The sequence below is a fragment of the Athene noctua genome, chromosome 1 (genome assembly GCF_965140245.1).
Source record: "Athene noctua chromosome 1, bAthNoc1.hap1.1, whole genome shotgun sequence".
Lineage (NCBI taxonomy): Eukaryota > Metazoa > Chordata > Aves > Strigiformes > Strigidae > Athene > Athene noctua.
Genome location: NC_134037.1, coordinates 197,683,005 through 197,699,987, shown reverse-complemented (window position 1 = coordinate 197,699,987; position 16,983 = coordinate 197,683,005). Strand labels below are relative to the sequence as shown.

General features: G+C 41.6%; 1 protein-coding gene across 2 annotated transcripts in view; it reads right to left on the bottom strand.

Annotated features, from left to right (window-relative positions):
* Positions 1-16,983, bottom strand: part of SH3RF3 (SH3 domain containing ring finger 3) — a 254,495-nt gene that overhangs the window by 76,362 nt on the left and 161,150 nt on the right. For both annotated transcript variants that reach the window (XM_074909548.1, XM_074909556.1), the window contains one exon: positions 11,206-11,301. In XM_074909548.1, the coding sequence (XP_074765649.1) occupies positions 11,206-11,301 (96 nt within the window). The remainder of the gene's footprint in view (positions 1-11,205; positions 11,302-16,983) is intronic.

The window sequence follows — 16,983 nt, the reverse complement described above, 5'->3', positions numbered from 1 at the left end:
GTAAAAGGCTTTGGCTGGGAACAGGCAAGCCTCTCTAAGCACTGGACTGGAGCAAGCAGAGAAGATGTTGAAGCCATTATTTCTGCCCTCAAAGGGAAGACACACAGTCTTTCCTCTTGGGCTAGGGAAAGAAAAGAAAAAGGATACAAGAGGAAGACATGCTTGTAAATTCCTTACTCTGTTGCTGAGGTAGAAGCAAGTCAGAGAAAAGGGATCAAGGAGATTACCATCAAGAAACATGCCACTGAGCTTTACTTTTATTTTCCCCACCAACAGCAAGGCAGGCAGGGAGTGCTCTCCTTCCTTCCGCAGGGTTGCTTTTTTCTCAAGAAACAGTAACACAAGGCAGAGCTGCCTCTTCCCTCAGTGCCCTCCCCTTAGCCACAGGGTAAAATGAGAATATCTTCAGCAAGGATCCACCACTGCCTGAATGCTCTGGCGCCTCTCCTGCTTTGTCCCAAGGTTTCCAGAAAAAGTCTGTTATGGAAAAATTCTATTATGGAAAGATTTCTAATATGGAAATTTCTTGTCAATTTGATTCAATGGTGTCTAAACAGATTGGAAGATTTCAAAGTCAGATTTAGAGCAGGACACTCCCTCCAGCCTTACTTAAACTAGGCTAACATTATTAACCTTGTTTACAGAGTATCTAGTGCTGCTTTGTCATAAAATTATAACAATAAAATAATTAGTTAAATTGAGGAATAACAGGGTGGTACAGGAGGTTGCTTGCACAAAGCCCCTCATTCCTCACCTCACCATTTTGGTGTGATGGCTTAGAGCGCAGTTCAACAGCAGCATCACCTGCAGAGTGTCTGTGGGTGAGGACTGCTGCTCTGGTCATGTTTTCCTACAATGACTGTGAGATAACATATGTCCTCCTTTCCCATCTTCCCACTCTCTGACCTGTATAAGCATGGATGTTCATGTGGCTATGCAGTAAATGGGATAATGGAACAGATATGACTGGAAAGTAAAGAACTGACAATAACTTAAATGAGTAGCTTTCAACAGGGTGAGTTTCCTGATCCATCTCAGCACAGAGCCACATGTCTGCTAGTCCCAGAATAAGGGAGGCAGAAGGAAAGTGTTGTCACAGACAAAGCAAAAGCAGGACAATCCCTTTGGCAGCAGCCTTTGTTTTCATCAGATTAAAATAACGCCAGTATCGCAGCCAAAAATAGTGCAGCAGAACATAAAATAAGCAATGGCTGGTCTACTTTGTAAAGGAACAAAGTAAGCAAAAACAAGGACTCCTATGTAATTTCTTCTACAGGATAGCCTAAACATAAAGGGGTGAGACTTTAAGAATCCTGTGTGTTCTAGAGGAAATCTGAAAGAGATGGAGATCTTCAAATTAATTCCAACTATCTCGCCCTGTTTCTGATTTTTGTTTCTAATTTGCTTGTACTAATTCCTCCTCTAGTCTTCTGAACTTGGTTTGCTCAATGTTCAGCTCTAACACCTAAGAGAATGTTAGAGGATTTGAGACTTAACTCAAACATCTGGTTTTGGCATAGGTAATGACATTTTTAGGTTAAAAATCAACTTCACATGTTATTTTTGTTGTTTGAAGCATGCAGTCAGCTCACACATGCACTCCTGGGTCTCTCTGTGCCTAGAATAAAGACAGTTTGACCATTCCAGGATCTGCCACAATAAGAAGTAAGGAAAGAGTTAAAAACAATTCATAGCTTCATCCCATCACAAAACTATTATTATTGAAACTACTCCTCTTTGAAAGCTTAAAGGGTCAAGCTCAACCATATTTTGTAACTCTTCAGCTTGGTAGAATAATATTTATGTAACATACTATCTTCTGAAAGTAGAGATCATAGGAGCCTCTAACAGGCACCCCCTGGTAAATCGTTTATGGTGTCACTGGCATCAACTGTTCCTCTGATGGAGATCATCTTACCCATCACAGGCACAGCAAAGGACAATGTGTGTCCCCATCTCTTCTGGATCCTCTCACAGGCTGTGATTTTAATACTGGACCCACTTTTCTTTGGCACTCCCAGCACCAGTGCTGCAGCTGACACATGGAAACATTTTTCACTTTGCTCAGAGGGCTGTGGCCACCAGCAAAGGGGCAGAGAAGCCTACCGGTTTGCCAGGGATTTCTCCCAAAACCCTCGCACCCTTCCTCTGTGGCTACATTTGGATTGAAGATCTCCACTCTGAGAGTTTTAGGGCACTAGGAACACTCCCCAAGAAAGAAGTTAATTAAGATGTGCAACAGGGACTAACAAGGACACTAGGAAGCAAAATGAAGAAAGCCTGTGTGAGAAATAATGACATCCTCTAGGATTTTTTTTTTTTTTAATTAACTGCTAGACAAATCGTGTATCTGTTGACATATAGCTTCTTAATATACATTCATGCATTAGCTCTAGGTAAGTGAGACTGAAAGATACTTTCTTTACAAAAGGAAAGAGATCCCAGGAATTCAGCAATGCTGAAGTAAATTTTAGAAGCTATCAGAGGTGATCAACGCATGGAAAAGACAAAAGCCCTGTTCTTGTGCCTCCTCTAGAGAGAGCGCATTACCGATGATGTGCTCTAGACCCACCCCAGGGCCCTGGGATAGTGGGTACACTCAATGGGGAATGCTAATTTCTAGCCTTCAGAAACCTGCACGTTTGCAGAAATATTTCACTCCAACGGTGGTGTGCTATGAGGTTGCTGAGCAACGCTGGGAAGTCCAAAACATTTGTTGTCAATTGCACAAGTAAAAGCTAACCTTAAATAATGTGCTATCTATTTAGTTGGCCCTTCTGAGTATATACAAGGCCAAAGGGACTGATGCTTTGCTTGACATATTTTCCCACTTGAAACACTTCAGGACCACATGAACATCTTTTTTGTCAAAGAGACTTCCTTGACACCTGTGTCAGGCCTCAGCTATCCCAGGAGCAGAATAAGAAAGTAGTGGGTAGTAAAGAGTGCACTTAAGCCTCCTCAAGATTTGCTGTACATGTGCCAAAAGGTTATTCATTCAGGGCACCTTGTTACTTCCGAAAGACACGGCTGTTTTAAGGTTCCCTAGAAAAATCAGAACAAACACTGATAGGTGTATGACAGACAGGTACTTTTGGAAATTGATAAATATTGCCTATAGCATCAAAGAACTGACTTGAACACACATACTCTTTGCTGGTGAAATGGCAGGTTTTATGTGTAATGAGCATTGTGGGCTTTTCCCTTTCACACCATGCAGAACACAGACTCACATCCCAAACAACCACAGAAGACAAGGAGCAGTTCCTCCTTTCTTAGGCTGGTGCTACCAGCCCTGCTTCCCCTCCTAATCAATGAAGAGAAACAGGCTCTTCTACAAGCAGGCTCATCGGACATGTGTTAGATGTCTCCATTAAGCAGCAATGCCCATTTCTCTCCCTATGAACACCTGGTTGTCCCTCTTGATGGTAAGGGGGAGTCCAGACAACTAGCTCAAATGTAGAGATCTATCTGCCATTGGTCAGATGAACCATACCTAGAGACCTGCAAGGTCTCACAACGGATTTGGAAGAGTATTTCCCAGTTCAAAAGTACTACTGGGGGCAGAAATGTTGTTCTGTGGCTGCTGCTGCTTCTCAGTGTGACTGACCATCAGGACTGCACATTGGCAGATGTCTCTTATCATCCAGCTGAAAATTTACAGGTTTAAAAGAGAGAGTGGAAAAACGATGAAAAGACAGTAAAGAGAAAGAAAACACTAAAAGGAAGGAAAATATCAAGCAAGACGCAACAGTTTGTGAAGACGTTTTGTTCTCTTTGTCCATGGAAGTTGGGGACATCATCACTAGTATTTGTCTTGTAACAAAAGTAACTCTGGTATCATAACAGGAGAACATGAACTTTGAGGCAGAAACCAAAACTCAGTGTAGAAATAACAGAAACGAGACAGAATTGCATCCAGAAGCAGAAAACATGTATTCAATCAAGCACAAGCATAGCTCACGAAAGTTGCAGGTAAAGGGAAGGGCTGATGGTTGTGCTGTGTGCTGACAGCATGGGGAAGAGGCAGGCCATGTGAAATGCAGCAGACGAGTCCCCAGTCAGTTTGTACGGGGAAAGATGACAAACAGCATTTTGCAGGGGAAGTGCTGAAATCCTTGAGTGGACTATGCCTAGAGATCAATGTCTTATCAGATCAACAGCAAAAGTCAGTCAATCTTACTTAGGTACCTAACTTGCACTTCAATTTTTGGCACCTAGGAGGCAGCACTTCAAAAATGCCCCATACAAAGAGGAAAACGATATATATGTTTTTGAAAGACTCATGAAATGGATTTATTTGCCAAGGTTGTGCGCTTAAATTGGCTGGGCTGGAAGCCTTCTAAAAATAATCCTAGAGAGTTATTTTTACAAAATAAAACCTAGGAAATTCAGATGTTACTCATGCGGGTGGGGAAAATATTCCTGAATGTGACAGCTGGCCAATTTCTGGTTCAACAGTCCCTGAAACAGTAAGAGGTGATAACAATTTGGATGTGGTTTTGATTAACAGAAAAATTGGTCATAACATATAAATCCAAATAACTTAATTATGAGTTCATGAGTGTGAAAGTAGGCAGGAGGACAAGCAAGAGAAGGCCTGTAACTAAAACTGTTAATTCCCAAAAGGCAAATTTTCACAACCTACAGCTATGTCTAAATTTACATGCTGGCTCTCACCGCGGCTCACCACAGGTCTCATGACTGTCTGGGATGGAGGATGACTCAAAGGTGACAGCACTCCCACCTATCTCTGTGTGCAGGCTTCCCCTCTGTGGCGCCTGCCCGAGATGAGCTATGGAGGAACGTGCTCCTGGATGCAGAGACCAGCAAGTAAATCTGCGTTGACTTGTCCAGACGTAGCCTGAGGGGAGTGAGTGATTAAAAAAGGTCTACAGAGCTGAGGAGCTCAGCTAATCTAATGTAGGGAAAACCTGGCATTTAAGTCAAAAGGTGACAATGCAGCTCAGTTTTGTATCTTGCAGATGGAGGAAAGTCTTATAGAATATGCATGAACTTTTACTTCATGAAGGATGATAGAAATGAGCAGAAAACTTAAAAGAAATCACTCAAAATTTCAAGAAAAAGAAATTTTTTTTCCCAAAGTCAGGCTAATTTACATTTTACATAGGAAATTAAATCAAAGAGCAAAAGGTTCTTTTTTTTTTATATAAACAAAAGGGAAAATAAGAAATTGAGCTGTTTTGCAGAAAAGATAAGCCACAGATTAAAAAGAATATGTATATAATATACATATATATAATTATTTATTATTATATATTGTATGTTTAATCTTTTCCCTTCTGACTGCTAATACTCTTAGTTTTCCTGACTGACATCACAGTTATTTGAAGGTGTGTAACAGTACTTTAAATCAATAAGTTTTATTCACGGATTGATGTGAAAGTAGTCGTAGGTGTATAGGTTCTTACTGAGGCCCCTCTTTTAGCCTACAACAAAAATTCCGCATGTTTTAATTTGAACGTTAAGTATGGGAACCTTATTTTGTACTCCATTCACATAGAAATCTGATACCAAAAAGTATCTTGGAATATTCTACAATATTCTATGCAAGAGGAAAACAAGTAGGACAAGCTTTTTAGGAACTATGGGAGGTGCAGGAATGGAAGTCTTAAAACAATGTAATTGCAAAATTTGAAAATGCATTGAAAATAAAGCTTTTCAACAGAAATTAGCTGAACACCTCTTAGAGCTTACATTATTGTCAGCTTTACAAGGTTCTTATTCCATTTTTATCTGACACACAAAATGAGAGTGAACAGAAAAAAATCAATTCTAATGTTAATGGGTATAATTCTTAACTCATTAGTGTTACACCTACTTACTGCTGGGACGACTTTGCTCCTCTGAGATTTAGTAAGTCAGCTTTCCTAAAATCATCTACATTAGTTTCCTTCTACTCACCTTTCAAAAGCCTCCAAATTAGCATTAAATGATACTAGCAAGGCTAAACTGAACCATTTTGGCAGTCCTTAAAAACAGAGATTGTATGTTCTTTTTGGAAAGGGCACCAAACAAATGTTGCTATCTAATGACCGTCTAAAGCTCCTTTTTTTGTGGAAGCATTTCATAAAGGATACTTTGAAAGGCACAGAGTGTGCTGCCACAGAGACCACACATATATAAATGATGGGTCAGACACCAAGGTTGAATTAATTATGAGAGTCCCATAGGGACCCATCTGTCCTGCAACTGAAGGGAGGAACCAGACTGAGGAGAGAGAGAAAACATAGACAAGAAGTAGACAGGGCAACAATTATATCCTTATGTTGCCGAAAATGGTCAAAACATCTATTAGCGCTAGAAATACACACATGCACACATCTGAGTTTTCCAGAATATAACTGTGATGAGTGCCACTGGGGACACCATGATATTTGGAAATGGCTAAGATGGGAATCTGCATATAGACTGAAGGCCAGACTGGGGGCCACACCACCAGGAAAGTGCTGAAGAACCGCAAAGTCAAGCAGGTCTGTAGACTGGGCTATGGGAAAGGCTTTGCCCTCTTCAGAGAGGTTCCCTGCATTTCCTCCTGGGAAACCTCCAAGTCTTCGAATTAGCTGAACACACAGACACACACTAAATTCTCAGCCATTTGCATTCATCTGAGGCTAACTAAATGGTTACCCTCAGCAAACTATATAGTTACACAGTTAAGGACAGATTCTGCTGGGAAGACAGGTCTCCGTTACACGATACAACGACCACAGCTGGGATCCTGTAAATGTGCTCAGGTTCCCTTTTATGGGTTAAGCTGTTTTAGGATGATTGGTAGATCCAACGGTACAGCACAAAATCGTTAGATGTGGTGCTCTGCTCTGCAAAGCTGATTTTGGAATGAAAAAATCATTGTTTTCTTTAAGAACTGCATTTTGCTTTGTATTTTATTTTATTTTTTCACTTTTGGCTGAACTCTTTTTAAACACTGACTTGCAAGAATTCTTTTCTCCTCGGACTCTGGGTAGTCTTATGGATCTATGCTGCAGGGCACTGAAACCATCAGCTCTGCCCATTCTCCTCCTCCCTCTTTTTCCTAGACCTCCTTTCCATGTTTTTCCCTTTTTGACTTTGAAGAACAGGAGAAGATCCCCATTACCCAGCTTCACTGCTCTGTAAAAAGAATTTTAAAACTCCTAGTATTACTTAATCACAGCTTTCAGTGCCCCTGCTGCCATAAAACATTATAACAATGGGCTGGCACTTCATCAATTGTAATTTGCTGATATTACAGTCACAGTAGCGCTCGACGTAATTGCCTTGCTCTACCACTGACTCGTAAGGCTTCCTGATCTCGGTCAATACTTCTTTGCACTGGGGGGTACAGTCAGAAATTTTGGTCTAACAGCTCAGCTTTTTTTTTTTTTTTTCTTCCCATCTGATCAGGATGCGTCCCTCAAATATTCAGCACACCACTGCCCTCCAATTTCATTCCCAGACATTTAAATCTATTAGGACACAATTTATTCTTCATTATTCTCAATTTTACACATAGCAGCACAACACTTACAACTTCCAGAGATAATAACAGCAGTTACTAAGAATGAAGGAACTAGCTTGAAGACAGTAGAATAAAAGAAATTTAGTTAGGACTTTGAATTTCTTGCAGGTCCAAAACCCCTCCCAGCAAGAATATGACTTCAAACCATGCAGATTATTAATAAGATGTTTAATTCAGGACAGAAGGCACCTTGAGAATCAATTTGATTATGTTGTGTTTTTCTGTAGACAAATTAAAACATAAATTATCAGCCCAAATGACTTCTACTGGAGACAAAGGACAGCAACAAAGTAAGAAAAAAATAATGCAAATTCTCCCTGACAGAACATACTGTGTGTGACTCATTCTGTAAAAGTCACCATTGTGAGCTACAAATATTTCTTCCTTATACGATTGTAGCTTCTCTGAGGTTGGGACAGAGGTGACACTACAGAAGCAGAAAAAAGCCTCTCTGCAGAGAGCTGTCAGACACAGCAGGCATGCAAGCACCCTTGCTGGACACTTGTAGGGAATAAAGCATAAAATCCATGCCCTGTTACACTTACATGGCTATATGGACAATCACACTACAGACTTTCTAAAACACTGCAGGGAGCAGATATATTTTGATGTCTTCAGCTAGTTTTTTGTGCTACTGCTTTGTGACACCAGAGTGTGGCTCTAAAAGTTGCCCTCCCAGGCAGGAATCCCTTCCAGAAGTGGATCACTCTCAGATTCTGTAAGCACAGGGTGGAAAGAAGATGAATGAACCTAGGGAGATGCTGCAGGCTTTCACATGGGCCAACTGACAAGCCCAAGTGCTGGGGGGCCACTGGGGTACTGATGAGGAATTGTCTGATAGCCCAGCAGGGCAGCGGTATACCCATCCTTGCCATGCCATTGTAACTTACACAATGCAAACGCTTTGTAACAGAGCACTTGCAAAAGACTTTCTTGAGAGCATCCATGTGAGTACAGCAGAATATTGCCAGGATGAAGGCTCACCAAAGGGGGGGCCACAATAAGAATTATATCCCATTTCTAGCTCTGGCATGCTCAGCTCTAAGATTCTTTAAGTGATTTGCTTTTTTTCTAACATTCTGGCTGCTGTGGCAAGGCTAAGAGCTCTTGTCTGAGTTGTGGGAGCATCTGAGGACATTAGAGATGAGCTCCAGGCTGGAATTTGCTCCATCCTGAGTGCAGGGCTTTGGATGCCGTGCAGAATCCCACATGCTTCCACCAGTCGGCTCATGCAAGTGGAAGACTACTGTAAGAGTTAAGCTTCGCTTATTCTGCACATTTTGCCAAGATTTTGAAAACCACTTAATGGACTTGGACAAACTCAAGCAGTATTTTTAGATTCAAGTACTACTTTTTAATGGATTTATTTTATAAACATTGGCATTGAGATTTTCAAAACTTCTTTGGGATTTGGCCTGCTGATTCCTCTTAATTTTTAGTGTAAAGCAACATCTGAAGCTGGCAACAACAGTAACATAATTGTATAACTCCAATAGCTGCATAAGCTCATCTCACATGGAGAACAAGGCCTCCATCCACCAGGACATGGATGAAATAGGTGGCTGATGTTTCTGTCTCGAGGATCATTTCCCTTTGCCTTTACAAACCATGGCACAAATATTATGTCCATGTCACCCAAGTACCTAATTTGAAAAGGCCTTTCAAGCCTCCAGATTTCAAATTTATATCGATAAAATATGTGTGTATGCATATATATACAAATAGATGCATAAGTATATAGCTGTATTTTTTACATACATCTGTGTATTAATATATATGCACACACACATTCCTGTGTGCATTCTCTTCCCCTTGTGCTGGTTACCTGGATGTTTGCATCTCTTCAGAAACTTCCAGCATTGCTGTTCTGACTCTGCACAGTACTACCTCCTGCTCCTCCATGGCCCCCTGGGAAGTGCTAGGGCTTGGAGAACTTCAGTGACACAATATCACACGGTTTCAATGGGCTCCTCCTCTGAGGCTTTGAGCCCTTCACCCTATTATAGAATCATGTAATAGAATGGTTTGGGTTGAAGACCATCTAGTTCCAACCCCCCTGCCCTGGGCAGGGGCACCTTCCACTAGACCAGGTTGCTCAAAGCCCCGTCCAACCTGGCCTGGAACACTGCCAGGGAGGGGGCAGCCACAGCTTCTCTGGGAAACCTGTGCCAGTGTCTCACCACCCTCACAGTAAAGAATTTATTCCTTATTTCTAATCTAAATCTACCCTCTTTTAGTTTAAAAACATTATCCATTGTCCCATCGCTACACTCCCTGATGCAGAATCCCTCCCCATCTTTCCTGTAGGCCCCCTTTAAGTACTGGAAGTACTTAAGTACCACTATAAGGTCTCCCCAGAGCCTTCTCTTCTCCATGCTGAACAACCCCAACTCTCTCAGCCTGTCCTCAGAAGGACAACAGATACCTATGGGTGGGAAAGGGATCAGGATGCTGCACAGTGCATAGGCAGTGCAAGCACTTACAGCCTGCAGGTGAAACTAGAACAGGGGAAAGGTGGTGGGGTGCAAAAGTGGCTGGCTGCACAGAGGTCCCCAATTCACTCTTTCTGCAGCAAAGTTCGGGACAGTGACATAGCATTCCCCAGGGACAAGAAAGAGAAGGGAAAAAGGATGAAATCTGGGAGAAACACAGCTTTCTCATTTAATCACAATAAACTGAAAATGTCTTATGTGTTCAGAATAAAGGAAAACTAGTCATTAACTTATGTGAGGCAGCTGGTTTCCCAATAATGGCTCCTACACATTCTGGTTTTAATATTATTGTTCTTGTCAACTGTGGGAACGCAATGTATATTAATGATGGTTTATTCCAAATTGGTCATTGTCAAAGTTAATAATTAGGTAGTCAGGCACTAATTATCTCTATTTTGTCTCAAATCATTAACTAAGAAATCTGGAGAAGTAATTTTGGAGGCAGGCATCAGAGCCACATGCTGCAGGGAGGGCTCCGCTGTGGGCACAAGAGACACTTCACTCCGGAGAGCAGCACCAGCCTACGCCTGGGAGCAGAGTCAGGGTGATATTGCTCTGAGTACTGGTGCAGAGTGGCAGCACCTCGAAAAAATACATACATGTGTGGTGCTCATCTATTCTTTGCACCTCTGGTTTACTCATGAAGGAGGAAAGCTCCTTGAAGGCACTATGTGGCACCTGGACAACAGAGCTGCTCTGGCGGGGCCACTACAGGCCACCATTTCTGGCTGCAGTTCTTCTCCCAAACAGCATCCAGCTGGATGGGCACCAGCAGGAGGGCACAGCAGAGGGGTGAGATGGCACAATGGGTCTGCTTGGAGGACGTGAAGTCTCAGCATTTACTCTGAAATAAGCCTCCTGTGGAAATGATGGCAGGGAAGTGCTCAGGACAAGGAGGGTCTGGCACACAGGGAATGAGGGACCTTGGGAATATGTGTGGAGCTGCCCGAGTTCCTGCTGGGGCAGGGGACACCTGAAGCCTTCAGCAGTCGTCCAGGGCATACATTTTGCTGGCCACTTTAAACTGAATTGAGTGTATCTTCACAGTGCCTTAGGGGACAGCAACCAAAAAATTCCCTTCTGTTACTCCAGTATAATTTGTCATTCTCACTTAAGAATTTTCAAGGTGCCCTTGTGGGCACAAAAAAACATGTCAAGAGAAGCACCCACCACAACCTGTAGTGAACTTACTTCAACATAGAGGATAGGGAAAATGCCAATCTTGTCACCCAGCATTCCTTCTGCCCAGTTGTCATCTACCCTTCTGATGACCGTCAAAATTTCATCCTAAAATCAAAAATACACAAAATATATAATCAGATTTTTTTCAATAGAAAGATGCCAGTTTTCAGTTACCTACATAACAGCTTAGGGAGAGAGTACAGAGAGGAGGCCAAAGTCACGTAAAAATGTTCCCTGAATTCTGGGCCAGCAGCATCTCTGGTCCAGCATCCCACCCCAGGCATCCCATCCAAAATCCACTGAAGCACCCTGCAGACCAGTGCAGCTCATACCAGCTGCCAGCAGCTCCAAGTGCCCGGGGGGAGCAGGTAGGAATAAGTAACTCCTGGCTTCATTGCAAGGACAGGGAGAACATTTGACCCATGAGGTCATCTCTAACCCAAAGGTGAAAACTCTCTAGCATGAAGTTGTGCCAGTGCATCCAAGAGGCCATTGTGGCGCTTGGCTGTTCCAGAAGACAATTCAAAGGGAAGCACAAGTAGAGCACAGGTAGTCCTGGAAAAAACTTCCAGCAAGAAGCACAAGGTATAGCATGAGGTGCTCAGCAACTAGCCTACCCTGCTGATGCACTGAATGTCAGTTTTCCTTTTTTTTTTTTTTAAAAAAAAGGGATGTAAAAGTGCAAAGCAGGTAAAAATCCAAGGATAACATAATAAAACCCAAGTTGCATTTAACTGTTGGATCAGCTTCAGTTTATATACAAATTCATTTCTAAAACCTATGGCACTTTACTATTTAATATAAGGGATCTTACAAAAATTTCAGCTGATGACGATCTTCTTTTGTGATTATAAAACAGGAGATTAAGCAAAGTACAAATAAGATTCATATTGCTCAAAGTTTCTCTTGATATAGTTAAAACCTAGAACATACCAGTCATTACAAAAGCTCAGGTGACTAGAACCAAACATCAGGTTTTCCCAGTTTGAGCTGCTCACTTGTCAATGGATTTCTGCTACCATGTCTGTCTGCTGGGGTTATCACACTAAACCCAGCCTTGGGCCAGCTCCACTTGCTCCAAAGGCTGTGGAAGGCAGCCCTCTCTGCAGGGCACTGCCTGCATGCTTGGACCTCCTATGGCCAGAGGAAAGGAGGGGGCTGAGAGAAGATGCAAAGTTTGTTGAGATGCCATTCATTCTCTCACGGCATACAATCTTCTTCTGTTCCTGTGCAGAAATTTATAAAAAAGAAGAAAACATCTTCCTCCAGAAAGCTGAGATAGAGTTCCCTGCTGTTTTCACTTATTTCTACCATTCACTCTAGGAAAATAAGAGCTTTATATGGTCTGTCACCATAATGTAACAAGCTACCATGTTAACTGGTCAGGCAAGGGGAGCTCTTTTTTTGCAGATACTTCTTACACACAAAAATACCCCACAAATGCCTGATTCACAATGTTCAGACCGTGGATTTACACTGATAGAAAATGACCAGAACAGGGATGTGATCTGATGTACTTTGCAGTTTTTGAACATGTGCATTTTGAACACATGCACTTTGAAATAGTTTAAATGTTTCCTTTGAATTATTCATCTGAATGATCCATTAGGGGAATGCTCAGAGAAACAGCCACAGACTGAGTCCTTCAGCTATTTATTACAGCTGGATGTAAAAAGAATTTGTGCATTTAATTTCCTGAAGAAACAGAGAGCATTCCCTTCCAAAGCCCTGTCTGAACAGACCATTTTTGATCTGTGTAAAGAGCTGACAGTAATACGTCTCTGCAAAGCTTCCACATGCTCTTACAAAAGACCAATTATCATAAATTTAGAATCTAGGTAAAGGGGGTAAATGAGGAAAATAAAAGACTGCATCGCTGCAAGAACCTGCTGTGAGTGTTCCTACCTTGTATTTGTTTATCTATTTTCTTAAAAGACTTTTTAAAAACCCAAAGTGTGATGGGTCTACACTTTTACTATACATTTACGTATACATACATGTATGTGTATGTGTGTGTGTGTGTATATATGTAAGATAAGAAATTAAGAAAAAACTTTAAAACTGTAAAACCCCAGAAGTACTCGACTAGATTTTGCTAGAGACACTGTGCAGTCTCCAAGGAAAGGTTTATCCTGTGTTGATCCTACTCAAGGATGGAGCAGGGAAGGGGTGACCTTTGCACATCCCTTCCAACTTCACCTTCTATGGACCTATGAAATCGGGAAGTGTTTCCATACACCAATCTTAGCTCAGCTTAGCCAAATCTGCTGAATGTGGTCATATATGAGAAAATCATATAGCTGCAGATCCTGAGATACACTGACATTCAAAATACGTATCTTTCTGGGAGAGCAAAGTGCAAATCCTTGAGAATGCTTTACATCACAGAATTCGTTTTCAGAAGGGTGTTGAAAATCTGCAGGAATTACAGCAAATCCCAAAACATCTTTTGAAATTCTTTATTAATAGAAAGTGTCTTTGAATTCACAGCCCACGACATCATTCTGTACAGTGGGCTGGTGAAAGCTTCAACATGAACTATTTTAGTACCTTAAATTAGTTGGATAGCTGTGCTACTTATAAATTCCTAGAAAGGTTCCCAAAAGGATCATGAATAGTAAAGAGCCACAGATCTCTTGGCATACCACTTCAACTTTCTGAACTTCACTATTTCACATGTACTAAATTGATTTCCAGGCAGCATAAAGGAATCCAAGCCTCAAATCTCTTTTCAAAAGCCAATGGTATCCACTGTAGTTTGTCAAAGATACCTCATGCTCTTTTTATGCCTGTTGCTAAAGTCTCTAATTATTTGCTCTCTCCTACTTGCTCAAGTCTCTCTCTATTCATCAGGCCTGGGCAGCCTTGTGACAGGCATGTGGGACCTGCAGTTCCAGTTTATAACCATTATCAGAAAGGAAGTCAAAGCTAAATCACTTAAAAAGCAATCTGATTGATGGTGAAATGAAGCTTTTTGCTGAGAAAACAACACAAAACTGTGTCCAATAACAGTCATCATTCACAGCCTGAATTTGATTCTAGTCATTAATAGCCATTAATGAAGCAATACAAAGCAGATGCAACTGCTATTCTGCAGAGATAACTGCATCTAGAGCACTGGGGAGATCTCAGTGATGGCAGGATAGCAGCGCATGGTGCTTGCTGTGCCCAACGACAGCGCTTGCCAGCTGGTGTGAGAATCCCAATCACCAGCTACTGCTGGGATGGTCCCTCTGAGAACAGTAAATGCTGCCAGAATTAAGCGCTAAGGGGCTGGAATGCTGCACTGCAGCCAGGAACCAGTATTGGACATGACGGCTCCAAGATAGGCACAACATTTCTTAAACACCACTGTGGACTGGGAACAAAAGCTTTGGAAGATGAAGGAAATAGCTGATGTGATTAAAAATGTGATGAGCAATAAAGCATGGGAAACCGCCGACTCTACGTTGACAGGTTTGAGACTTCATCTACCACTGAGCTTTCAACAGACTTATGTGAACTCATACATGCAAAGGGTGATCCAACACCACAACAAAACTGTGGGCTGAATTTGGACTCAGTCTAAGCCTGGAGTAACTACACAAACAGACAATAATGCAATGACTGTAGATTTGCATGGCTGTAGCTGAGAGCAGAGTCCTCTTTCACATGTCTTGTACCAGAATGTGCAGAGCCCAGGGGAGGATGGGTTATTTTTTAAAACAGAGACAGCCAGGAGCCCAGGCTTATACTGGCGTATCAAATAAGGAGACATCAGAAAGCTGAGTTAAATGAATATATCCCAAAGGCATAGAATGAGACCCTGTAGGCCACACACCGATTGCAACCATGCTAGTGAACATCAAGAGTAACACTTCTGAAACTGCTGGACTTAAACTGGTGCAAAACTGAATCAAGGCTGGAATCCATTGTTACGGAGAGCAAAATAACTGCTAACCAACTGATTTAGCTGATCACTGCTAAGCACTGAGAAAAATACGTTAAGTCACATGTCAGGAACTTTCCGTCTTCTTGTAGTGACTACAGAGTAGGGAACGATGGCGGGACCCTATACCTGTATATACAGCTACTTTGGCAGGAGGAGTTAGGGGGACCAGTCCACATGGTGTAAGAAAATAAGAGGTTGGAACTTTGTTTGTTGCGCTGGGTATTCAAGACTGGTTTCTCCGTCCCTTCCAGTTTACACTTACACGTACAAAATTATTATATTTGATTTATCTTTGGCCTGTCATTTGGAGAGTGTTGTGTTTACAGGAGATGAAAATGGGTAAGTGGCAGAAGCTCTCTACAGCACTGCTCATACAGATCACCATAAAGCAGACTTCATTTCCTTGCAGGTCCACCTCTGGAACAACAGAATATTTTCATTTTGGTAAAACCCCACAGACTAGTATGAGAAAACCCCAGGCATCCTTCATTTGTTTTCTTTTACTGCACCAATAGATATTCTGACTGCATTGTAACAAAGGGGATGGGAAAAAGCAAAGTCCAGCAAAAGAGCAACAAAACAACAGAAGATCCTTATGACTGAGTTTCCTTCTTGTAGTTTCTCTTCAGAGGAAAATTCAAGTTTATTGTAAGTTTATAAGTAAAATCTAATTACAAGTGTATGGCACCGTTAAATGAGTTGCAGGACACAAATGGGTTATACTAGCTTGTATAAATGGAATGCCAATGAAACCCCTCTACCTGAGGAAAGGTCAAATAGCATAAATGAACTTGAGATCAGGTCCAGCATCTTCAGATGAAAACTGAGACATTAAAATGATGAATATTGCTCCAAGTGACAAATCACATCTACAGCAACGCAGTGCTCATGATTCTGTGCAGAGGAACTGACTGCATCAGCAGATGATCTAAAATCTGGGCTAAACAGAAACCTTCATCAGTGCAGGTGACAGCTAAAATTAGCATTGAGAAAACTGATGAAAATATGACAGTAAAGTCCTGAGATGAAAAATAGATTATTCACTGTCAGAGAGAACAATAGGTAAGACATAAAAACAATTACAAGGTGACAGTGCGTGTAGTGGAAGGAGCTAAAGAAGAAAATAGCAGTAGAAGAGAAACCAAACCCCCTTGGGGAAAACACAGTCATCAGGGATAAAAGGATGCAGACAGTAACACAAGGGGTGAAAAAAAAGAAAATTGAGAGATTGAGAGTAGAGCTATACAGCAGAAAGAAATGGTCCATGTGAGAATGACATTGGGCAGCCAAGAAAATGAGAACTATCAGTATACAAAGACAGTTATTGTAAAGGAGGTATACTAATATATGGCACCAAATATATCAAACACAAAAGTGTCTAGGTAAGGACCTGCTCTAACAAAAAAGACCACAACTCCCTGCCATACCTATTAAGTTTCTTAGATCGAGCAAGCAATGAATAACTTAAGTGGACAAGAAAGATTACTTCTCAGAGAAGTCACCGTTGTACCTCTTGGCAAGCTGTGAGGAAAACAACATGCCCGCAAATATACATTTACTGATAGTATCTAAAAGGTAACTTCTGGCTAACTTTCTGTTGGTGCATGGCTGCTACTTCTCACTAAGCAGCCCACTTTCTTGCAGATTCACAGTTCCAGGGAGGCTGGGTAGTCACAGGGTTTGCAGTGTTTGCAATCAAACACTTCGCTGGTTATAGAGCAAAAGTGCTTACAAATCTTTTGTTAAATAAATATGAGAAAGCATACATTCTAGGAAATTGCGTTCTGCTGAGAAATGTTGCATGAGCGAAAAAGATGTTACATTCGGTGAGAAAATTATATGCTGCAAATAATTCA